Raw genomic sequence first — 25543 nt, 5'->3', positions numbered from 1 at the left:
TCACCTGTGGCTTCAGGAGAGCAGGGAGTGGAACCAGCGTGGAGGCCAGATGGTTGGATTCAGGAACTGGGAACCCGGGAGAGAGGAGTGGGAGCAGCAAACCCACGCACACCCTGTGCGTCTGCCAGGCACCCTGAGCTCCTCCCAGCGAACTCCAGACTGAATGAGGGTGGACATCTTTCTGCCTCTTTGTCTTCCCTCCCTGTCCCCACTGTGCTCCTGCTGAGAGTGGGGTTTTCCCGCTTTTCTGTTTTTTCTACTTGCCCCCTTTCTGGGGCAGAGTCTTCCCTGCCTGTGTCCCCCTCGGACACCAACTCTGTGCCAGGTGTCTGCTGGGTTGGGGGGGCCAGACTTCAATGAGAAACCACCCCCACCTTCCAGGACCCGGCAGTCAGGCAGAAGAGAGCACTCTCACATGGCCTGGGCCCTGGCAAGCTGCGCAGAGAAAGGCTCCCCTCCAGTGGGGCCCAGGAGGACGGATGTCACTGCGGAAGGGGTAAAAACAGAGCAGGAGGGCTCAGGGATGTGCGGGTCCTGAGACCTGCGTGGTGCAGATGCCAGTTTGGTGCCCATCAGGCAGACCCCAGAGAGACTGAGGGGGACAGATGTGATGAGATGCGTCTTTAGAAAGGCATGGGAAGTGTGGAGGGAGACCCAGAGACTGGAGGGGGGATGGAAACCAGGGAATGGATCTGAAAGACAATTACCCATGAATCTGTGGACAAAGTGAAAGCTCGGGCATGTAGGAGGGAGCAGGCAGAGGCAGAGGCAGAGTCGAGGAGAGAGGGGAGCCGGGTTCTCTGGAGGAAACAATAAAAAAGAGCTGCTTCTTATAAAGTTGCTCACCACCTGGCCCAGCCATCCCTCTCCTAGGCTTTTCACCAAGAGAAACCAAAACCGAGTTTTGGGGGGAGAACTTACCCACGCACGTGTATCGTCCCATCCTTTACTCACAGTTGGCAAAAGCTAGAACCAGCCCAAGTGTCCTTGGGTGAATGGATAAACATGCCATGGTCCATCCATACAATGGAAACTTCCTCAACTCGAAAATGAGCAAACGACGGATAGAGCCAGCATTGGCAAATGGCAAATGCATTTTGTGAAGTGAGAAAAGCCAGACCCCAAAGGCTGCATATTGTATGACATTCTGGAAATGTAAAACCAGAGGGACAGAAAGCAGATGAGTGGGTGCAGGGCCGGGGATGAGGGCTGCCAAGGGATACCAGGGGGCTTTCTGCGTGGATGGAGCAGTCCTATATCTGTACTGCAGTGGTGATTATGTAACTGTGTGTTTGTCAAAACTCACCACATGAAAAACAGAGGATTTGACTGTATATTAATTCTATCTAATGTACCTGAATTTAAAATAAGCAGCCACTGGGGTGACAGGCTTCTTGAGGGAGGTGGCTGAGACAGGGTGGCTGATGCTGCTGTGAAGGGCTGAGGAGGGGCTGGGACGTGGGTTCAGGCACTGGGGGAGGATTTGGGAAGGGGCTTCTCCAGACAAGCCTGGTCCTTGGAGCTGGGGGAAGGACAGATCCTGGAGGTCCCTGTTTCTTCCTCGTCATCCCATCAGTGTTCTGTGACAGAGACAGCCTCAGCAAAGATGAATGACCCCCCCCCCATCAGACAGCCCCCCATGGGTGCACTGGAGAGGATCATAGTTCTTTTTTCACTTTCTCCTAAGAGTTACGAGAGCTCCTACACAAGCCATCTCCTCAGCCAGACTCAGACAAAGGGACAGAGAAAAGTGATTTCCTTGGGTCAAGAGTGGATCCCAAATTAGAAGACAGGTCTCTGAACTCCTGGAGCCCTGTTTATCAGGATGTTTATGGGAGCAGACAGCATACACAGCCCTCTACCCACTCACCTCGGAGGGGGTGCTCACCCTCTGGCTGCTTGGGAGGGGCCAGCCTCCAGGACACAGTTCTATATTTTAAGGAGAAAATATGTATGTGTTCCAGCCTTGCTGAAGGCACCTAGGCTGCAAGCCCACTGTAGCAGCTGGGAGGGGGAGTAGAGGACCCAGGCCTGAGGGCAATATTCAACATCTCAGCTCCAAATGACCCCTGAACCTCGGCACAATCTTGGGGACCAGAAAGACCTAGATCAGATATTTCACCAGCCCTGGGGGAAAATGGGGGTTAGTAGTCAACACTGAGTTGATCTAAAGAAAGTAAAGAAATGTGGATTTAAAAGAGTGGAAGAGGAGGGAGCTCTTTGAAATGTATCACCAAAACAATCCCCAGCTTTATTTCTCCCCCAACCCTCTCCTACAGTCCAGGGACAGAATGATTTGGTCTCAGAATGAAAGACAAGAAGCACTTCCATGTACTGTGTCTTTGTCCAGAATTCTCATCCCCCTATTTTCCATAGGCCACGTGCAAGTGTCCCCCGGGCCTGGGAGCCTCTCCTTCTTCCCAAAGGAACTGGGCTCCAGGGCCTGTCCTGCCTGGGCTCCCTGTGCTCCCAGGGCCACCTGCCTCCTTAGAGGGGAGCCAGCTGTGCATCCTGTGTTCCTAAGGAGGGATGGGGGACCTGAAGGTGCTTGAGTGAGGACTGAATGAATGACGCCAGAGAGAAAGAACTTAGATGGTCCCATATTTAATTCAACTTTCTACTCCATGGCTCAGACACAGTACTTTCTGAAGGACCATTTCTCATTTGCCTGAAGGTTTATTTTACACATGGGGTTTCTTCATGGCTCACAGTCCCTGGGCTGCAGCCAGGAGGCTGTGTCTATCAGAATTCCTGGGGTAATGATTTCTGGCCACACCATCAGCACCATCATGGGAGGCAACAGGCTGAACCTTTTCTGAAGCTCTTTAATTAAATTGAGCTTTCTATGCCTCAATTTAATTAGTCTGTGGACACGGTGGTGGTCAAAATTTTTAATTGTTGAAAAAAATAACTATGTGGCTATAACGGCGAAATCTCCTCTGAATCCTTTAAATACAAAAAGCAGGAAGACAAACATCTGGTAACAGAGGTTGTGTTCCGAGGGTGGTGGCCAAAAAAATTCATGCATTAGTCAGAGTCTAGAAAAATATTGAGGAAGGAACGTAAGACATCTGTTAAAAAGCAGATTTTTCCAAACTCAGTTCTTCAGAAATTCTCAGGAAAAAACATTTAAAATAAGAAATAAATTTCAATTCATTTAAAGATATTTTAGATTGTAAAAACAAAGTTCCCACTGTAAAAATATTACAACTCATAGAGGTTCTCTGAAGATTCAGAGTCAACAAACATCAGAACCCACTTGGTGCCAGCCATTTCTTTTTAACTTTAAAAAATAACACAGTTAGTATGTGGGCCTGTTTGTGTTATAAAAATTCAAATAATGCAGTTAAAGCTCCAGTCCCCCTCGAAAGTAACCACCCATTTCAATCCCCTTCCTGAGAAAACCACTGTGACCATTTAACATTCCTCCTTCCAAAATGTTTTCTTTCCTCATTTACAAATTTTTATTTTTTTATTTTAACAAGTTTATTGAGGTACAATTGACATACAATATTTAAAGAGTACAATTTGATATGTTCTGACATGAAACCAATACCACAATCAATACAGTGACCATAACCATCTCCCCCAAAGTTGCCTTGTGCTCCTTTGTGATTCCTCCCTTCTCTCCATCCCCCACCCCAAGGCAACCACAGATTTGCTTCCTGTCACTACAGATTACTTTGCATTTTTACAGAGTTTTATACAAAGGGAATTGTACAATGTGCACTTTGGGGGGGGGGGCTGACTTCTTCCACTCAGCACAATTAGGCTGAGAGTCATTCCTGTTGTTGTATGTATCAATAGTTCATTCCTTTTTATTGCTGCATGGCATTCCATGTGTGCATATACCACAATGTAGTTATCCATTTACCCACTCATGGACATTTGTGCTCTTTCCAGTTTTGGGCTATTCCAAATACAGCTGATATGAGTACTTGTGTACAAGTCTTTGTAGGGACATGCACATGTAGGGGCATTTACTCTTGGGTAAATGCCGGGAAGTGGAATGGGTGGATCACAAACTAGGTGCATGTTTAACTGTGTTTTCGAAAGTGTGTACCGTTTTATATCCCCACTAGCAGTGCACGAGAGTTCCCGTTTCTTTGCATCCTCACCAACACTTGGTATGGTGGGTCTTTTTCATTTTAACCATTTTGAAAGGTGTGAAATGATATCTCGTTGTGGTTTTCATTTGCATTTCTCTGACTAATAATGCTTAGCATCTTTTCTTGTGCTTATTTGCCAACTCTATATCTTTGGTGGTGTATTCAAATCTTTTGCACTTTTAAAAGTTTGGGCTGATTTTTCTTTTGTCATATTGTTGAGTTTTGAGAGGTTTTATATAGTCTGGATTCAAGCCCTTTATCAGGTATATGCTTTGCAAAATTCCCTCCTAGTCTATGGCTTGTCTTCTCATTTTCTTAACAGTGTCTTTTGAAGAGCAGAAGTTTTTTGGTTTTTTAAAAAATTTATGTATTTTATTTATTTTTGGCTGCATTGGGTCTTCGTTGCTGCGCGCGGGCGTTCTCTAGTTGCAGTGAGCAGGGGCTACTCTTTGTAGCGGTGCGTGGACTTCTCATTGTGGTGGCTTCTCTTGTTGCGGAGCACGGGCTCTAGGCACGCGGGCTTCAGTAGTTGCAGCATGCGGGCTCAGTAGTTGTGGCGTGCAGGCTCTAGGGCGCAGGCTCAGTAGTTGTGGCGCACAGGCTTAGTTGCTTCCGCAGCATGTGGGATCTTCCCCGACCAGGGCTCGAACCCATGTCCCCTGCATTGACAGGTGGATTCTTAACCACAGCACCACCAGGGAAGTCCAAGAGCAGAAGTTTTAAATTTTGATGTAATCCTTTTTTATCAACATGTTCTTTTATGGATTGTACTTTGGAAACAGCACGTGAAACACTGACCAGTTTAAACTGGTTTTGCTTCCTTAAAACAAGTTGATTAATCAAACCTGGAGCTATTTTACAGAGACAGCACTGCGCATATGCAAGACGGGAACCCATGTCTCCTGAATGACCCCAGGACCAAGAATCTTCAGTCTACAAAACTCAAATAATAGAAATGTTGCCACTGGAGCCCTTTATAAAGTGAGAAGTCCTTCAGTAAGGAAAATCCAGCTTCCAGCAGCTGATTACCATATGTGGACTGATCTAAGACTCGCCAATCAGCTTATTCCCCTCACCCCTTAAATTTCACCTTGAACTCTGGAGGGGCAGACAGATTTGAGCCCTGCCTCCTGTCTCCTTACCTGCTGACCTTGCAATAAAGCTCTTTCTTTTTCTCAAAAGCCTGTACCATTGTACTGGTTTCTATGCAGGTCGGGCAGTCAGCCCTTGCTCGGTAACACTTTTTGTGTCATATCTAACAAATCTCTGGTTAACCTAAGGTCACATGTACTTTCTCCTAAAAATTTTATAGTTTTAGATTTTACATTTAAAAGTTGATTTTTGTAGATGATGCAAGGTATGGATCCAAGTACTTTTTTTTTTCATACAAATATCCAAATTGTCCCAGCACAATTTGTGGGCAGACTATCCTTTCTCCATTGCATTGCCTTTCCACCTTTGTAAAAAAGCAGGTGTTCATGTACGTGTGGGTCTATTTCTGTACTCTTTTTCTGTTCCATTGATCTATTTGTAAAAAATACCACTGTTTTGATTAGCGTAGCTTTATAATAATCTTGAAATCAGATAGCGTTAGCCTGCCAATTTAGTTCTTTTTCAAAGTTGTTTTGTCTGTTGGAGGTCCTTTGCCTTTCCGTACAAATTTTGGTTTTGGCCGTGCTGCATGGCATGCGGGATCTTAGTTCCCTGACCAGGCATTGAACCCATGCCCCCTGCAGTAGAAGCACCTAGTCCTAACCACTGGAGTGCCAGGGAGTTCCCCTAAATTTTAGAATCATTTGTCAATTTCTACAAGAAAAGCCTACTTGGATTTTGGGTAGGATTGTGTAGAATCTGGAGGGAAATGACATTTTAACAATATTGAGTCCTTTGACTCATGGACAGGTGTAACTTGTCTTAATTGGGTGTAAGTTTCTCTTGGCAATATTTTGTAGTTTTCAGTGTATAGGTGTAGTGAGCTGAATCATTGCCCTTCCATCCCATTCCCCAAGATATGTCCACATCCTAATCTCCAGAACCTGAGAGTGTGACTTTATTTAGAAAAAAGTTCTTTGTAGATGTAGTTAAGGGTCTTGAGATGAGGAGGTCATCCTGGCTTATCTAGATGGGCCCTAAGTTTAATGACAAGTGTCCTTATAAGAGACAGGTAGAAGACAGAGAGAGAGGAGGAGAAGGCAACGTGAAGATGGAGTGATATGGCTACAAGCCAAGACACACCAAGGGATGCCTGAAGCCAGCAGAAGCTGAAAGAGGCAGGAAGGATCCTCCCCTAGTGCTTTTGGAAGGAGCACAGCCCTGCTGACACCTTGATTTCAGGCTCCTGGCCTCCAGAACAGGGAGAGAACAAATTTCTGTTGTTGTAAGCCACCAAGTTTGTAATAATTCATTTTGGCAGCCTTAAGAAACTAATACAACAGGTTGTTCACATCTTCTGTCAGATTTATACCTTAGTATTTCTTCTTTTTTGATGCTATGGCATTGTTTTCCAATTTCAGTTTCAGGTTGTTCATTGCTAATACATAGAAATGGAATTGATTTTTATATATTGATATTGTACCCTCTCACTTATTAGTTCTCACAACTTTTTTCTGCAGATTCCATCAGATTTTCTATATAGATGATCATGTCTAAGGATAAAAACCATTTTACTTTTATACATGCACCTCAATGTTCATTGTAGCACTATTTACAATAGCCAGGACATGGAAGCAACCTAAATGTCCATCAACAGAAGAATGGATAAAGAAGATGTGATACAGATTGGTTCAAGATGGTGGAATAGAAGGACGTGCTCTCACTCCCTCTTGTGAGAGCACCAGAATCACAACTAACTGCTAAACAATCATCGACAGGAAGACACTGGAACTCACCAAAAAAGATACCCCACATCCAAAGACAAAGGAGAAGCCACAGTGAGATGGTAGAAGGGGCGCAATCACAAGAATATCAAATCCCATAACTGCTGGGTGGGTGACTCACAAACTGGGGAACACTTATACCACAGAAGTCCACCCACTGAAGTGAAGGTTCTGAGCCCCACGTCAGACTTCCCAACCTGGGGTCTGGCAATGGGAGGAGGAATTCCTAGAGAATCAGACTTTGAAGCCTAGTGGGATTTGATTGCAGGACTTCGACAGGACTGGGGGAAACAGAGACTCCACTCTTGGAGGGCACACACAAAATAGTGTGAGCATCAGGACACAGGGGAAGCAGCAGTGACCCCACAGAAGACTGAACCAGACCTACCTGCTGGTGTTGGAGGGTCTCCTGCAGAGGCAGGGGGTGGCTGTGTCTCACCGTGAGGACAAGGACACTTACAGCAGAAGTTCTGGGAAGTACTCCTTGGCGAGAGCCCTCCCAGAGTCTGCCATTAGCCCCACCAAAGAGCCCAGGTAGGCTCCAGTATTGGGTCACCTCAGGCCAAACAACCAACAGGGAGGGAATCCAGCCCCACCCATCAGCAGACAAGCAGATTAAAGTTTTACTGAGCTCTGCCCACCAGAGCAACAGCCAGCTCTACCCACCACCAGTCCCTTCCATCAGGAGACTTGCACAAGCCTCTTAGATAGCCTCATCCACCAGAGGGCAGAAAGCAGAAGCAAGAACTACAATGCTGCAGCCTGTGGAACAAAAACCACATTCACAGAAAGATAGACAAGATGAAAAGACAGAGGGCTATGTACCAGATGAAGGAACAAGAAAAAACCCCAGAAAAACAACTAAATGAAGTGGAGATAAGCAACCTTCCAGAAAAAGAATTCAGAATAACGATAGTGAAGATGATCAAGGACCTCGGAAAAAGAATGGAGGCAAAGATCAAGAAGATGCAAGAAATGTTTAACAAAAACCTAGAAGAACTAAAGAACAAACAGAGAGGAACAGTACAATAACTGAAATGAAAAATACACTAGAAGGAATCAATAGCAGAATAACTGAGGCAGAAGAACGAATAAGTGACCTGGAAGACAGAATGGTGGAATTCACTGCTGCAGAACAGAATAAAGAAAAAAGAATGAAAAGAAATGAAAACAGCCTAAGAGACCTCTGGGACAACATTAAATGCAACAAAATTCACATTATAGGGGTCCCAGAAGGAGAAGAAAGAGAGAAAGGACCCGAGTAGATATTTGAAGAGATTATAATTTAAAACTTCCCTAACATGGGAAAGGAAATAGCCACCCAAATCCAGGAAGTGCAGAGAGTCCCATAAAGGATAAACCCAAGGAAAAACACGTCGAGACACATAGTAATCAAATTGGCAAAAATTAAAGTCAAAGAAAAACTACTGAAAGCAGCAAGGGAAAAATGACAAATAACATACAAGGGAACTCCCATAAGGTTAACAGCTGATTTCTCAGCAGAAACTCTACAAGCCACAAGGGAGTGGCATGACATATTTAAAGGGATGAAAGGGAAGAACCTACAACCAAGATTACTCTACCAGGCAAGGATCTCATTCAGATTCGATGGAGACAGTGAAAGTTTTACAGACAAGCAAAAGCTAAGAGAATTCAGCACCACCAAACCAGCTCTACAACAAATGCTAAAGGAACTTCTTTAAGTGGGAAACACAAGAGAAGAAAAGGACCTACAAAAAAAACCCCACAACAATTAAGAAAATGGTCATAGGAACATACATATTGATAATTACCTTAAACGTGAATAGATTAAATGCTCCAACCAAAAGACACAGGCTTGCTAAATGGATACAAAAACAAGACCCATATATATGCTGTCTACAAGAGACCCACTTCAGACCTAGGGACACATACAGACTAAAAGTGAGGGGATGGAAAAAGATATTCCATGCAAATGGAAATCAAAAGAAAGCTGGAGTAGCAATACTCATATCAGATAAAGTAGACTTTAAAATAAAGCATGTTACAAGAGACAAGGAAGGACTCTCCATAATGATCAAGGGGTCAATCCAAGAGAAGATATAACAATTATAAAGATATATGCACCCAACATAGGAGCACTTCAACACATAAGGCAACTACTAACAGCTATAAAAGAGGAAACTGGCAGTAACACAATAATAGTGGGGGACTTTAACACCTCACTTACACCAACGGACAGATCATCCAAAAAGAAAATTAGTAAGGAAACACAAGCTTTAAATGACACAATACACCAGATGATTTAATTGATATTTATAGGACATTCCATCCAAAAACAGCAGAATACACATTCTTCTCAAGTGCTCATGGAACATTCTCCAGGATAGATCACATCTTGGGTCACAAATCAAGCCTCACTAAATTTAAGAAAATTGAAATCATATCAAGCATCTTTTCTGACCACAACACTATGAGATTAGAAATCAATTACAGGGAAAAAAACGTAAAAAACACAAACACATGGAGGCTAAACAATACGTTACTAAATAATCAAGAGATCACTGAAGAAATCAAAGAGGAAATCACAAAGTACCTACAGACAAATGACAATGAAAACACGATGATCCAAAACCTGTGGGATGCAGCAAAAGCTGTTCTAAGAGGGAAGTTTATAGCAATACAAGCCTACCTCAAGAAACAAAAAAAATCTCAAATAAACAATCTAACCTTACAACTAAAGGAACCAGAGAAAGAAGAACAAACAAAACCCAAAGTTAGCAGAAGGAAAGAAATCATAAAGATCAGAGCAGAAATAAATGAAAAAGAAACAAAGAAAACAATAGCGAAGGTCAATAAAACTTAAAGCTGGTTCTTTGAGAAGATAAACAAAATTGATAAACCATTAGCCAGATTCATCAAGAAAAAGGAGAGGACTCAAATCAATAAAATTAGAAATGAAAAAGGAGAAGTTACAACAGACACCGCAGAAATACAAAGCATCCTAAGAGACGACTACAAGCAACTCTATGCCAATAAAATGGACAACCTGGAAGAAATGGACAAATTCTTAGAAAGGTATAACCTTCCAAGACTGAACCAGGAAGAAAGAGAAAATATGAACAGACCAATCACAAGTAATGAAATTGAAGCTGTGATTAAAAATCTTCCAACAAACAAAAGTCCAGGACCACATGGCTTCACAAGTGAATTCTATCAAACATTTAGAGAAGAGCTAACACCCAACCTTCTCAAACTCTTCCAAAAATTTGCTGAGGAAGGAACACTCCCAAACTCATTCTATGAGGCCACCATCACCCTGATACCAAAACCAGACAAAGATACCACAAAAAAAGACAAGTACAGACCGATATCACTGATGAATATAGATGCAAAAATCCCCCCCAAAATGCTAGAAAACAGAATCCAACAGCACATTAAAAGGATCATACTCATTGATCAAGTGGGATTTATCCCAGGGATGCAAGGATTCTTCAATATATGCAAATCAATCAATGTGATACACCATATTAATAAATTGAAGAATAAAAACCATATGATCATCTCAATAGATGCAGAAAAAGCTTTGACAAAATTCAACACCCATTTATGATAAAAACTCTCCAAAAAGTGGGCAGGGAGGGAACCTACCTCAACATAATAAAGGCCATATACAACAAACCCACATCAAACATCATTCTCAATGGTGAAAAACTGAAAGCATTTCCTCTAAGATCAGGAACAAGACAAGGATGTCCACTATTATTCAACATAGTTTTGGAAGTCCTAGCCATGTCAATCAGAGAAGAAAAAGAAATAAAAGGAATACAAATTGGAAAAGAAGAAGTAAAACTATCACTGTTTGCAGATGACATGATACTCTACATAGAGAATCCTAAAGATGCTACCAGAAAACTACTAGAGCTAATCAATGAATTTGGTAAAGTAGCAGGATACAAAATTAATGCACAGAAATCTCTTGCATTCCTATACACTAATGATGAAAAATCTGAAAGAGAAATTAAGGAATCGCTCCCATTTACCATTGCAACAAAAAGAATAAAATACCTAGGAATAAAACTACCAAGGGAGACAAAAGACCTGTATGCAGAAAACTATAAGACACTGATGAAATAAATTAAAGATGATACAAACAGATGGAGAGATATACCACGTTCTTGCATTGGAAGAATCATTATTGTGAAAATGACTATACTACCCAAAGCAATCTACAGATTCAATGCAATCCCTATCAAATTACCAATGGCATTTTTTACAGAACTAGAACAAAAAATTTCACAATTTGTGTGGCCACACAAAAGACCCTGAATAGCCAAAGCAGTTTTGAGGGAAAAAAACAGAGCTGGAGGAGTCAGACTGCCTGACTTCAGAATATACTACAAAGCTACAGTAATCAAGACAATATCGTACTGGCACAAAAACAGAAACATAGATCAATGCAACAGGATAGAAGGCCCAGAGAGATAAACCCACACACCTATGGTCAACTAATCTATGACAAAGGAGGCAAGGATATACAATGGAGAAAAGACAGTCTCTTCAAGAAGTGGTGCTGGGAAAACTGGACAGCCACATGTAAAAGAATGAAATTAGAACACTCCCTAACACCATACACAAAAATAAACTCAAAATGGATTAGAGACCTAAATGTAAGACTGGACACTATAAAACTCTTAGAGGAAAACATAGGAAGAACACTCTGACATAAGTCATAGGAAGGTCTTTTTTGATCCACCTCCTAGAGTAATCAAAATAAAAACAAAAAGAAACAAATGGGACCTAATGAAACTTAGAAGCTTTTGCCAAGCAAAGGAAACTACAAACAAGATGAAAAGACAACCCTCAGAATGAAAGAAAATATTTACAAACAAATCGACGGACAAAGCATTAATCTCCAAAATATATAAACAGCTCATGCAGCTCAATATTAAAGAAACAAACAATCCAATCCAAAAATGGGCAGAAAACCTAAATAGACATTTCTCCAAAGAAGACATACAGATGGCCAAGAGGCACATGAAAAGCTGCTCAACATCACTAATCATTAGAGAAACGCAAATCAAAACTACAATGAGATATCACCTTACACCAGTTAGAATGGGCATCATCAGAAAACCTACAAATAACAAATGCTGGAGAGGGTGTGGAGAAAAGGGAACCCTCTTGCACTGTTGGTGGGAGTGTAAATTGATACAGCCACTACGGAGAACAGTATGGAGGTGTCTTAAAAAACTAAAAATAGAATTACCATATGACCCAGCAATCCCACTACTGGACATATACCCAGAGAAAACCATAATTTAAAAAGACACATGCACCCCAATGTTCATTGAAGCACTATTTACAATAACCAGGTCATGGAAGCAACCTAAATGCCCACTGACAGATGAATGGATAAAGAAAATATGGTACATATATACAATGAAATATTACTCAGCCATAAAAAGGAACAAAATTGGGTCATTTGTTGAGACGTGGATGGATCTAGAGACTGTCATACAGAGTGAAGTAAGTCAGAAAGAGAAAAACAAATATCCTATATTAACGCATATATGTGGAACCTAGAAAAATGGTACAGATGAACTGGTTTGCAGGGCAGAAATAGAGACACAGATGTAGAGAACCAATGTATGGACACCAAGGGGGGAAAGTGGCCAGGGGTGGTGGTGGTGGTGTGATGAATTGGGAGATTGGGATTGCCATATATACACTAACATGTATAAAATGGATAACTAATAAGAACCTGCTGTATAAAAAAATAAAATAAAATTCAAGAAAAACCCAGAGGATATGGTACATATATACAATGGAATATTACTCAGCCATAAAATGGAACAAAATTGTGCAATTTGCAGAGATTTGGATGGACCTAGAGACTGTCATACAGAGTGAGGTAAGTCAGAAAGAGAAAAACAAATATTGTGTAATATTCACTTACATGTGGAATCTAGAAAAATGATACAGATGAACTTATTTGCAAAGCAGAAATAGAGACACAGACGTAGAGAACGGACATATGGATACCAGGGAAGGAAGGGAGAGGGGATGAATTGCGAGATTGGGATTGACATATATACACTACTATGTATAAAATAGATAACTAAGGAGAACCTACTGTATAGCACAGGGAACTCTACTCAGTGCTCTGTGGTGAACTAAATGGGAAGGAAATCCAAAAAAGAGGGGACATATGTATATGTATAGCTGACTCACTTTGCTGTACAGCAGAAACTAACACAACATTGTAAAGCAACTATACTCCCATAAAAATTAATAAAAAATTTGTTTTTACTTTTTACTCTCGATGCCTTTTATTTCTTTTCTTGTCTGACTGTACTAACTAGAACCTCCAGTACAATGTTGAATAGGACTGGTAAGAGCAGCCCTCCCTGATTTGTTCCTAATCTTATGGGGACAGCACTGAGACTTTCATCCTTATACATGCTGTAGGCTTTTTGTAGATGCCCTTCAGCAGGTTGAGGAAGTTCCTTTCTATTATTTGATGAGAATTTTTATCAGAAATGGATGTTGGATTTTGTCAAATGCTTTTTCTGTGTCTCTTGAAGATGATGATCTGTTTTTTTCTTTTCTGTTTGTTTATATGGTAATTTCCTCATGTATGAAATGATCAGTACTCAGCTGAGCACCCAAGGGGGCCCTCTGCAGATCTCTGGGCTCCTGCCTGTGCAGCTCTCTCCTGGGTGGCACTCTGTCCAGCAGCTCTAGCCACCTGGTCTCTCCTGACTCTCATCTCCATTTCCTCCAGTAGGAAACCGTCAGGCTGTTCTCAGTCTCCTTTTCTCTGCCACAGTCTGGAAACTTTCTCAGGACAGTAAGTTGTGGCAATATTGCGGCTCACAACATTTGTTTCCCATCTCCCAAAGATCACTGTCTTTTGTTGTCTGAGGTCCAGTTTCTTAAATATTGTAATTGTTGTTGTTGGGGGTGGTGGTGCTGGTGTGTGTGTGTGTGTGTATTCTTGTTTCAGGAGTGAGGTAAATACGGTCTCTGTTTTTCCGTCTTGGCTAGCAGGGGAGGTCATATACAGAAATTTATGTAAGTTGAAAAATAATACATTGTACATATTGCTTTTCTTTTTTAAACTTTGCATCATGGAAAATTTCAAAGGTATACAAAAACAGAGAAAATGAATCCCTATATACCCAACAACCAGCTTTAACAATGATTAATTTATGACCAATCTTGTTTCATCTGTAACTCTGCCCTGATCTTAGGAGACCCTTTCTCCCATTAGGTAATTTTGAAACAAATTACAGACATTGCATCATTTTATTTGTAAGTACTTCAGCTTATATCTTTAAAATATGACTTTTTAAAAAAGGAAATGACAATTCCATGATATCATCAACTATATAGATGTTGTTGTCATTGCTGTTTTATAATAGTTTGTTCATATCAGGATCCTGCCCAGGTCTATACGTTGCATTTGGCAGACAGGTCTTTTTAAATCTACAGATTCCCTCCCTTGTGATTTATTTACTGAAGAAATCTGGTCATTTGTCCTATATAGTTTCCCAGAGAATGGAGATTCTGGTTGCATCCCCAAGTTGTCTTTAACAACTGATAAACTTATATGTGATTCCATTTCTAGTTTTTGGCAAATATTTCACAAGTTGTTGTGTATAGTAGCATCATGAATTCATAATCTGATTGTCCCTCTTTGTAGTGTTCTACTAGCCTCCTGTGCATATATACAATGAAATATTACTAGCCTCCTGTGCATATATACAATGAAATACAATATATACAATATATTGCCAAATACAATATATACAATATATACAATATATTGCCAAATATACTACCATAGTATAATCATACACCTCATATTAGTCTGCTGAGGCTGCCACGACAAAATTCCATAGACTGGGTGAGTTAAACAACAGAAATTTATTTTCTCACAGTTCTAGAGGCTGTAAATCTGAGATTAAGGTCTGGCAGGTTGGTTCCTGGTGAGGACTCACTTCCTGGTTTGTAGACAGCCAACTTCTCCCTGTGTCCCCACAGGGCAGAGAGAAAACTCTGGTGTCTCTTCCTCTTCTTATAAGGGCACCAGCCCTCTCATATTAGGGTCCCACCTTTATGGCCTCATTTAACCTGTATCATCTCCTCACAGGCCCTATGTCCAAATAGACACAGTGGGAATTAGGGTTTCAATATATGAGTTTTGGGGAGACACAAAGATTTAGTCCATAATACACCTTAAGATTGTCTTTTTAAAACAATAAACTTTTTTTTTCATAAATTTATTTATTTTTGGCTGCATTGGGTCTTTGTTGCTGCGCGTGGGCTTTCTCTAGTTGCAGCGAGCAGGGGCTACTCTTCGTTGTGGTGCATGGGCTTCTCATTGTGGTGGCTTCTCTTGTTGCGGAGCATGGGCTCTAGGCGCACAGGCTTCAGTAGTTGTGGCACCCGGCCTCAGTAGTTGTGACGCACGGGCTTAGTTGCTCTGCGGCATGTGGGATCTCCCCAGACCAGGGCTCGAACGCGTGTCTCCTGCATTGGCAGGTGGATTCTTAACCACTGCGCCACCAGGGAAGCCCCTAAAACAATAAACTTTTAAAGATAGTTTTAGCTTAACACAAAAATTTCAAAGAAAGAGTAGAATTCTTATATATTCCTGACTCAATTTCCCTACTGTTAACATTCTATATCACCATGGTATGTTTGTCACAAGTAAGAAACCAACATTGGTACATTGCTCTTAACTAAACTCGACACTTCACTTGGATTTCACCAATTTTCTCCCAATGTTCTTTTTCTGTTCCAGAATTCAATCTTGGATATCACAGTTAGTCATCATGTCTCCTTAGCCTCCCCTGGGCTGTGAGAGTTTCTCAGCTTTTCCTGGTCCTTGATTAACTTGATAGTTTTGAGGAGGACTTCCCAGGTTTTTTGATGAATGTCCCACAGTTTGGATTTGCCTGATGTTTTCCTCATGGTTAGACTGGACTTATGGGTTTTGGGGAGGATGACCACAGAGGTAAAGTGCCTTTCTCCCCATGTCATGCCATGGAAAAATGCTATCAACATGACTTACTACTGATGATATTGACCTTGATTCCCAGGCCAGGACCTGTTTCCCAGTTTTCTCCACTGTAAACTGATACACCTTCCTGTCCTCTTCCATATTATACTTTCTGGAAGCAACTTACTAAGTGCATCCCACATTTTAGTGGGGAAGAGAAGAGTATCTACCTAAATTAATCTGGAATTCTTCAGAGGAGATTTGTCTCATCTCCTCCACTTATCTATTGCTCACTTACTTATATAATTATGGACTCACAGATATTTTATACTTTTTGTATGGCTCATGCATTGTACAAAAACAAGTGGTGGGTTGGATTCGGCCTGATCCCAAGTCTAGGAGACTCCTTAGGAAGGACTCATGTGAATAATATTCTCTGAGTTATTTTATGTTCATACAAATGTGTGGCCTTTATATATAACGGTTGCATTGCTTGGAAACAAAATCCTTTTTTCCATTTCTTCAAAAAAAAAAAAAAGGGGGGGCTGTTGGAATTGCATTGAATCTGTAAATAGCTCAGGTAATAGCTTGACATTTTAACAAGATACTCATGTATCATTTACCTTCTGGCATGGTGTTGCTTTTGAAAAGTCTGATGTCAGTCTGATTTTACTTCCCTTTTAAATGACTTGGTCTTTTTGTCTGATTGTCCAAAGAGGCTTTTCTTTTTCCTTTAAAATCCAATAATTTTACTAGAATATGTGTCATTGTTGGCCAGTCTGGGTCGATTTTCCCATGTAATGATAAATGGAGTGAACTTTTAGTATATCCTTTTAAGTCTTCTTTTACTGAACAATTTTTTTGGTATTACAGTTTATAATTTGTTTTTTCCATTATTTTGGCTTTCTTTTTTTGAAATTCCTATTATACTTATGTTGAATCTTCTTTGACTGTCTTCTGTATCTATCACTTTTCTCAAATCTTTTTTTTTTTTTTTAATTTTTATTTATTATTTATTTATTATGTTTATTTTTGGCTGTGTTGGGTCTTCGTTTCTGTGTGAGGGCTTTCTCCAGTTGCGGCGAGTGGGGGCCACTCTTCATCGCGGTGCGCGGGCCTCTCACTATCGCGGCCTCTCTTGTTGCGGAGCAGAGGCTCCAGACGCGCAGGCTCAGTAGTTGTGGCTCACGGGCCCAGTTGCTCCGCGGCATGTGGGATCTTCCCAGACCAGGGCTCGAACCTGTGTCCCCTGCATTGGCAGGCAGATTATCAACCACTGCGCCACCAGGGAAGCCCCTCTCAAATCTTTTTAATCTTACTTTGTAAATTTGTTTTCCTCCTTCCCACCTTTGTTTCTCTTGGATTTACTTGCTCTTGTGTTCCATCTAGTTTAATTTTCAGTTTCTCAAAGTTTTCCTTTTTATTTCTAATTCTTTCTTGAGTTCATCTGTTTTTTCCGGACTTCTTTTTATCCAGTCATCTCATTTCTGAGTTTTTCATATTCTAATTTTTTGCTATTCTATCATAGCTTCTATAATCTTAATTTTTAAAGCTCATTTAAATATTAGGTAAGTACTTGCAAGCGTATTTTTCTGGCATCCTTTCTTTACTCAGGGATGTTATTCTGCACCTAATCCGTTAATCTTTTTTGTTCTTTTAATAATTTTATATGGGATTGTTGCTCATGCTATGTGAGATGGGGCAGAACGGCTTCCCTACCTTCATGGTTTCAGGGCTTCTTTCTCTGTGGTTTTTGAAAAGTGATGAGAAAAAACAACAACAACTCATACTTTCTGTTCCTCTCCCAACTTTTAAAAAGATCTTCTTTTCCTTTGCCCTCAAGTTCTCCCTCCTTGTCAAATTGAATTCTACTTCCAGCAGCATCTCCTTAGTGGGAGGCTTTCTTGGAAAGGAGATTTGGGTTGTTAATTTTGAGTTGATAGAGGTCATACACTGTCAGGGCTACCTGTGAGGGACTTGAGACTCTTTCAGGGTGTCTTCAAGCTTCAAACTTTTTCATTATAGCATTAAGATGTTAGGGCTTCCCTGGTGGCGCAGTGGTTGAGAGTCTGCCTGCCAATGCAGGGGACACGGGTTCGAGCCCTGGTCTGGGAAGATCCCACATGCCGCGGAGCAACTGGGCCCGTGAGCCACAACTACTGAGCCTGCGCGTCTGGAGCCTGTGCTCCGCAACAAGAGAGGCCGCGATAGTGAGAGGCCCGCGCACCGCGATGAAGAGTGGCCCCCACTTGCCGCAACTAGAGAAAGCTCCCACACAGAAACGAAGACCCAACACAGCCATAAATAAAAAAATAAAAAAAAAAAAGATGTTACATGCATTTCTCACTTTCATGAATGTAGAGTGGAGTTTTCCAGTGATTACAAGATGTGTGATAGTATAACAAAATGAATGCAGAGGCAGATATGAGAGTCCAGTTGTCTTCTCTTGTTAGACCCTAAAGAGATTTTCAAAAATTAAAAACAATGCCACTCATTTAAAAATATAGTTATTTTTCACAAAGACATTTATGTTAAGAAGTACAGAACAGGTTTTTGTTCTTTTAAATGAATTATTTTAGAAATTTGTCAATTACTAATATATATAAATATCAATAAATACAATACAAATAAGCAAAACCTCTTTGAGGAACTTAATGATTCTTAGGAGAGCAAAGGGGTCCTGAGATAAACCAGTCAGAACTGCTGCAGAGGAGCCAGTGTTTGTTGTGTGCATTTGTGTATGCAGAATCCACTGTCATATGCATGTATGTGTGTATCAGTGACTCTACAGTTTTGCTTTCTGTCACGTAGTCTCTCAGTTGCTGAGAGTGGGATGCTTAAGTCCCAACCCTAATTGTGGCTTTGTCTATTTCTCCTTTCAGCTCTATCAGGTTTTGCTTCATGTAACTGGACGCTCTGATGGTTGATGTGTACGTGTTCAGGATTGTGTGTCCCTGGTGGGTTGATCCTTTTATCATTGTGTAATGTTTCTGTAATTTTCTTTGCTCTAAAGTCTACTTTATCAGATACTAATATAACCATTCTGCTTTTTAAAAAATAATGTATGCTATAACCTATCTATAACATTGTATTTTAATGTTTCTGGCAGACAGGACTTTTAAATAATTTTTTATCCACTTGGCCAATCTGTCTTTTAATTGGTGCATTTAGACCATCTGAATTTAGGTAATTGTTAGAACTTAAGTCAGTCATTTTATTGTTTGCTTGCTTTGTGTTCCTCATTCTTGTTTCTTTTCTTTCCTGTTGTAGTTATTTGAACGTTAAAAGAAAGTCCATCTTGATTATCGTTTGTGAGAGTATCACTTTGCATAGTTTTCCTAGTGCTTACTGTAGGTATTACATACGTAACTTGGCACCGTCTACTGGCACGGATATTTTACTACTTTGAATGAAGTGGAGAAATATTACTTCCATTATGCCCCTATACACTCCACTCTCTTGTTTTTAAATATAATTGCCCTAGGTATTTTTTCTGTATACACTGACATCAGGGATCGCCCCTCCTTTCCTCTACCCCCTTCCCTTTCTTTTACCCACATTTGTTGAATCCCTTCTATGCACCCAGTATTACACTAGGAGTAGCAGTTCCATGGATGAAAAGAAAGAATATCAACAAATCCAGCATCCTATGTTTAAGTCCTGTGAGAGACAGAGATGCATGTGAACACACACTTGAGAGAAGAGGAAACACAAATGTCCCCAAACATGTAATAACATATTGGAACACTATCTCCATCAACTAGATCTGGCAAAAATCAAGCACTCATCAGACAGTACTAAGTGTTGACAAGGATGCAGAGCAATGGGAACTCTCATTCATGGCCGCTGGGAGTGTAAACAGGTACAAACATTTTTAGAAATGCTTTCTTATTGCATAGGAAACTGGACATGTGCATACCTTAAAACCCATAAATTCCACTCTGAGCTACACAGGTTAGAGAAACTTGCATGTGTGCACTCATGTGTTTATACTAATGTACAAGTACAAACCACCAAGTGTCTATCACAAGTCAAAGGGATAAATGGTGGTATATCCACATAATGAAATACCACTCAGCAGATAACACATAGATCACACATCAACACGCATAAATATGAGGAGCATGTTGAGCAAAAAAAAGCAAGTCACAGGAGAATGCATACTGCATCCTTCAGTTTACATGAAGTTTATAAACCAAGCAATGTGTTATTTGAAGTAAAACTATAAACACACACAAGGTACACTGTAAGCACTGAGGAGGAGCAGAGATTTTGCTTCCTCCTGTATCAGTCAGCTCAGGCTGCTGTAACAAAATACTACAGATGGGTGGATTAAACAACAGACATTTATTTTCCCACAATTCTGGAGGCTGCAAGTCCAAGATGAAAGTATCAGCAGCGTGGGTTCCCCGGTGACCTCTCCTTGGCTTGCAGATGGCCATATACTCTGTGTCCTCATATCTTCCCTTTGTGCATGTCTGTGTCCTGATCTTTTCTTCGAAGGACAGCAGTCAGATTGGATTAGGGCCCACACATACGGGGCCTCCTTTTAACTTAATCACCCCTTAAAAGGCCCTATCTCCAAACACAGTCACATTCTGAGGTACTGGGGATTAGGACTTCAACATATGAATTTTAGGACATAATCCAACCTATAACACCTCCCCACCTCCTTGGTCGTCAGGTAGTTGAACTTAATTACACTTAACAAAGAGTTAGAACATATTCTGTTTGAAGGGATCAGAACCGAGTTTTGAAGGACATTCAGAGTTAACTGAATAATAAGTGTTGAGAATTAGTCTTCCAGCATTGTATAGAAAGAGTGCAAGTGTGGACTGAAGGGGGTAGCGAGGTGGCATACAATGCAGAACTCAGGGTGCTGATGGAAGGAGAAGATAGCATGGACAAGTGACGTGGCAGATATAGACATGCACTAGACTTGGCTCCTGATGGCGGGATGAATGACGGAATGATTCCTGGGCGTCCCCAGCATCAGCAGAGTGCAAGCACAGAGTAGCACAAATCAACTGCTGAACGAATAGGAGTTTCATATTAGTCTCTTCCAATTGTATTGGAACTCTAATGTGAGCATACAGGATATTCTTAGAAAATAATTGATCATCTAAACTTTGCTAAAATAATTCAGAAAATGTCACCTACCAGTCCCAGGTACGTTAAATTTAGTATTAGGTTGAACCATATGAAATGGCCCATATTTGATAATTTTTGACTTGCAGAAATGGCCATTCAATATGGTTCAACCTGATTCAACGTCTGAGTAGTCTTGTTCTATCTTTAAGAGGAGAAAGAAAATGATAAAGCAATTCACTAAATCAAAACCAAGGAGTATTTGAAGACTGTAATCAAATGGTCATGTAAGTAGGAAAGTATTCTAAAAACATAACTTCTCTCCCAAAGAGGCAATCTTAAAACATGTTTTCATTTGCCTCCCAGAGGCAATCTTAAAACTTCTTTTCATTCTTAAGACATCTTTTCATCAAAAAAGCCAGGAGGCAGGAGCGTAACAGCCTTCTATTGTGATATAAATTGCAGTGGATGTATGAAACTTATTTTGAGTGCAAAAGGTTTTATGATATTAAAGTCTTATTGGGACATTATTTTTAGTGACTGGATATTTTAGTTGATGGCTTAGAACGAAGGTTTGCCACAGCTCCACTATTGAATGGCTCCATTGTGATTACTTATAAATCAGTTTTATTGTCAGCGTTGGGCTAATCAGAGATCAGCTCATGCTTAAAAGCATAACTAAAAAATAATGCACCACTGTGTAACAGGATTTGTTGAATTTTTCTCCTGCCATTTTATCTGTAAATAATTTTCAACACCTAACAATGAAAAGGGCTCCTTTGGTAAGGTGCTAATCTTGGGCCACATTCATAAAAATAAAAAGCACCAAAGGGAATGTGGTTCTTGGTTCACTTGCACTGAAAGTATATCAATGCTTATTAATTTTGAACAACAACAAAGATCCTATGAGTAAGCTATCACTTTTAAACAATCACCCAAATTATTTGGGGGCCTTCAGATATCAAGAATTTGGGGCATGCATTGTCTACAACATAGCATCTCTGGAAATTTGTTTAGACCTCTAGAGAACAGCCAGAAATAGCACCCAAGCATATGAGTAAGTGTCCTCCACTTAGGAGAAAATAGAGAAACTTTCTCTCTATTGAAGTATGATATATGGTTATTTTCATGGAATCCAGAGCGACGAAAGCACACACTCTTTCTCAGATAGAACTGGGAAGCCGGCTGAAGCTATGAGAAAGTAGATCGGCATAGCATTTCTGAGTTATGCAAACAGATGAAGCAATCTCTAAAACAGCAGCACTTCATCTCAAAGAGCATCAGCAAATTCTCTGAAATAAAATGTTGGATATTTTCACTGAAGTTATGGATAATATGATGTTCTATAATGCCATCGTGGAGTCGAGTGCTGAAAGGGCCTCAAGAGGGAGGTGAGCATGGTTCAAAGTCAGTCAGAGGGGAATTCTTTCGTCAGCCAAGTATGAAAAATACTTCTCTCTTGGTCTTGTAAGAGAAGTAAGCAAGACAATGCATGTGCTCAGCCATGGTAGTTAAGTTCTGAATGTGTACGCTTTTGGCCCTTTCCACTCTGCTGACCTAAATTTTGCAGCCCTGTAACTTCTTCCAGAAGGTAGATTTCTATCCTCCGGGCTACAAAGAACTCCCCACCAGTTCAAACACAGGAAGGCAGGAATCTTGCCGACCTTGAGATTTTCCTCACACATTCCTCTTAGAACCCTCCTATCTGCGGTCTCCACCCCTTGGTCATTCTGCACCGACAGGATGGGGACTGACTAGAGCCTGGCTAGCTGACTATTCAGCCTGCAACTCAGGCTGCCCATCAAGATACTCTAATCACAAAGCCACATCTTTATCATCAGGATCTCAAGAGCACCAAGCTAAAGAACTACAAGACGAAGGTTATGGGTTTTTTTCCCCACTTTTATTCAAATTAATACAAAAACTGTATACAGTCTGATTAATTTCTCCCACCATCTCTCTTTTTCAGGCTGGTGCACTTAGATTTTAGACATGCACTGCTGCAGTCACATCATGGCTGTGCAGGATCCATCCTCTAATTTGAAACGATCATTTCAGACACACAAGCCAAAAGCCACTTGCCAAATAAGCCATGGTGGTGCCTGCCCACGTGAGACTGACTGAGATGAGGATAAACATCTTTTTAGGTAAAAAACATATTTTTATAATGTACCTTTGGATAAATGTAATTGTTCTCTCCCCTTCTTTCCCAGATCAGGCACTTGAAAATAAGAAATTTCAGGAATGGGCAACCCAGTTCATTAAAATTCACTGGATTTGATTTCCTAAAAAATTCAAACAGTGTGGCATTTGGCATTTGCCACTAGAGTTAGTAAGACCAATAATGACTAAAATATTTTTGATGTGCTAGAGCTTGATTCAGAAATGCACAAGTTGGAGAAATTTCACTTGTTGTAAATTAGCCTTACTTCCCCTGAAATTCTGTCTTTAAGATTAAGTAGTAGCTTTAGTTAGAAATTGGTTTAATATCACTTTTATTGGGAAAAACTACTATCTGTTCTGTGGCTTGGCCTCTCGTGCCCCACATATTCATTTAAATAATATTTAATGGCTTCCATTGCTGATAGTTTGGTTTATAAGGAACTAAAATAGTTTGAGCAATTACTTCCTCTTATCCAAATGAATGCAACCTACATTGAGTCAAATTCAGTTTAAAAGTCTTAATTCTCATAGAAGTAAAGCAGCCAAAGATAGGGCCCTGAGGCAACTGGGTTTATGGAACGATAGATTTAGGAGGTGTGGGCTGGTGCTCGTGCTATCACAACATCGGCATGAACAGAACTGCCTCTGGGGAGAGGCTATGGCTAGGGTGCCCGCCCCTGTAAGACAGTTCTTTCTGCTGGAGTCCTGCAGCTTCCCATACTGCCTGTCACTGATCTCACTCTCTCTGTAAAGATGCTGCTCAGCTCAGCAACAGCCCAGGGGAGTGGGAATAAGGTTTGATGTGTTGAGAACTGCTCCTTCCGCCTGTGACAGCAGAGGTCAGTGAGGTTGTCTGGAAGCCTGACAAAGAGCAAGTCTATTTCCTACAGTAATAAGTCCCAAACACTGCACTGTCAATCTTTTAACGTAAAACTAAATCACTCTGAAAAATAATACATTTGAGACCCTTTGCCACATTTATAAAAAGAAAAAACAAATTCAAACAAATATTAAAAAATCCTTTAAAAATGTTGTGTCAATTGCCTTCTTATTAACAAATATAAAACAGTTTAAGACACCTGGTGACTTCCTTAGGTCATGTATTGGGGAATAGACACACAGTGAAGTTTTACTACTAAAATTATCTATTTGGTAAAAACTCTAGGAAGAGTTCCATCAATAAGATAATTGTTTTGGAAAGAAGAGCTACAACTTTTTCCAAAATGTCAAAAAGAATAAGGATGTAAACACCGCATTCTTAAAAAATTAATACAACAATATTAATCCAGTTAAATAAATAAAAGAAGTGGCACCAACTTTATGGCAATTTTTCAACACAAAAATGTAACTCAAGGATATTTTAAAATAAATAATTGCTCCAAACAGGAACAAGCATTCTTAGCACAAACCAAGAGCATCTGAAATAAAGTGCTATGAGACGAAGCAGTTCCACATTTCAGCTTGTTCAGCTATGAGCAGAAATGCCATCTAGATCTTCAGGTCTGAAATATTCACGAGGGGAAAGTCAGCCTCACTAAACGCCAGGCTTAGGGCCATCTTTTGTCATTTTTCTTTTTTCTTCCAGTGTGTTCTTAAATATTTTCTTCAGGGTGTTGTAAACTATTGGTCCATTTTCAGAATCAAAATTAACCTGGTAACAAAGAAAATTTATATTCAGGATACTATAACAAGAATTTTAACCAGTCTTTATTTTGGGAGAAAAGAAAGGGCGTGGAGAAAAAAACAAAGACTTATAAACAAAATTATACACAATTAAAAAGCACACACAATGCATTTCACACACTAGTTTTAATTAAAATACTATATTAGAACTACCAATCATGTCAATACCAAATTTATGAATGAAAACTAAAAAAATTAAATCTAGTGCCTGGATATGTACTGTACTCATGAAGCCAGTCAATAGTGAGTGTGATGGGGGTTTTGAATGCAGAGACTAATCATGGATGGTATAAGGGAAAGGTCTCCTTATTAAAACAATGCACACCAGCTTAACTGTTGGACTGAGGTGACCTGAATGGGGCGCCTAGCTTTCCACCTGTCAGCAATTGTAGCCTCAGGTCATACTTAACCTTCCTGTAAAATAAAGACCACAACATCCATCTCCTTAGTACTAAATATGAGGCTCTAACACATGCTTGGCACATATAAATACCTCCATAAAGTTAATTTCCTTTCCCATTGGTGGGAAGGCACCACATATACATATTTGGATTGTTTACCCAAGTTCACCGTATTGCAGGGTTAGGAGTGATGTCAGGACGGAGAACCAGAGCAATCACCACACCTCCACCCCA

General features: G+C 40.5%; 1 protein-coding gene across 3 annotated transcripts in view; it reads right to left on the bottom strand.

The window, feature by feature from the left end:
- Positions 1-24537: 24537 nt before the first annotated feature.
- PTPDC1 (protein tyrosine phosphatase domain containing 1) overlaps positions 24538-25543 on the bottom strand; it is an 86090-nt gene continuing 85084 nt past the window's right edge. For all 3 annotated transcript variants that reach the window (XM_068552390.1, XM_068552392.1, XM_068552381.1), the window contains one exon: positions 24538-24876. In XM_068552390.1, the coding sequence (XP_068408491.1) occupies positions 24760-24876 (117 nt within the window). In that variant the 3' untranslated portion in view covers positions 24538-24759. The remainder of the gene's footprint in view (positions 24877-25543) is intronic.

The sequence above is a fragment of the Eschrichtius robustus genome, chromosome 10 (assembly GCF_028021215.1).
Source record: "Eschrichtius robustus isolate mEscRob2 chromosome 10, mEscRob2.pri, whole genome shotgun sequence".
Taxonomy (NCBI): domain Eukaryota; kingdom Metazoa; phylum Chordata; class Mammalia; order Artiodactyla; family Eschrichtiidae; genus Eschrichtius; species Eschrichtius robustus.
The sequence above is the reverse complement of the archived record's forward strand: the minus strand, read 5'-3'. Positions and strand labels throughout refer to the sequence as shown.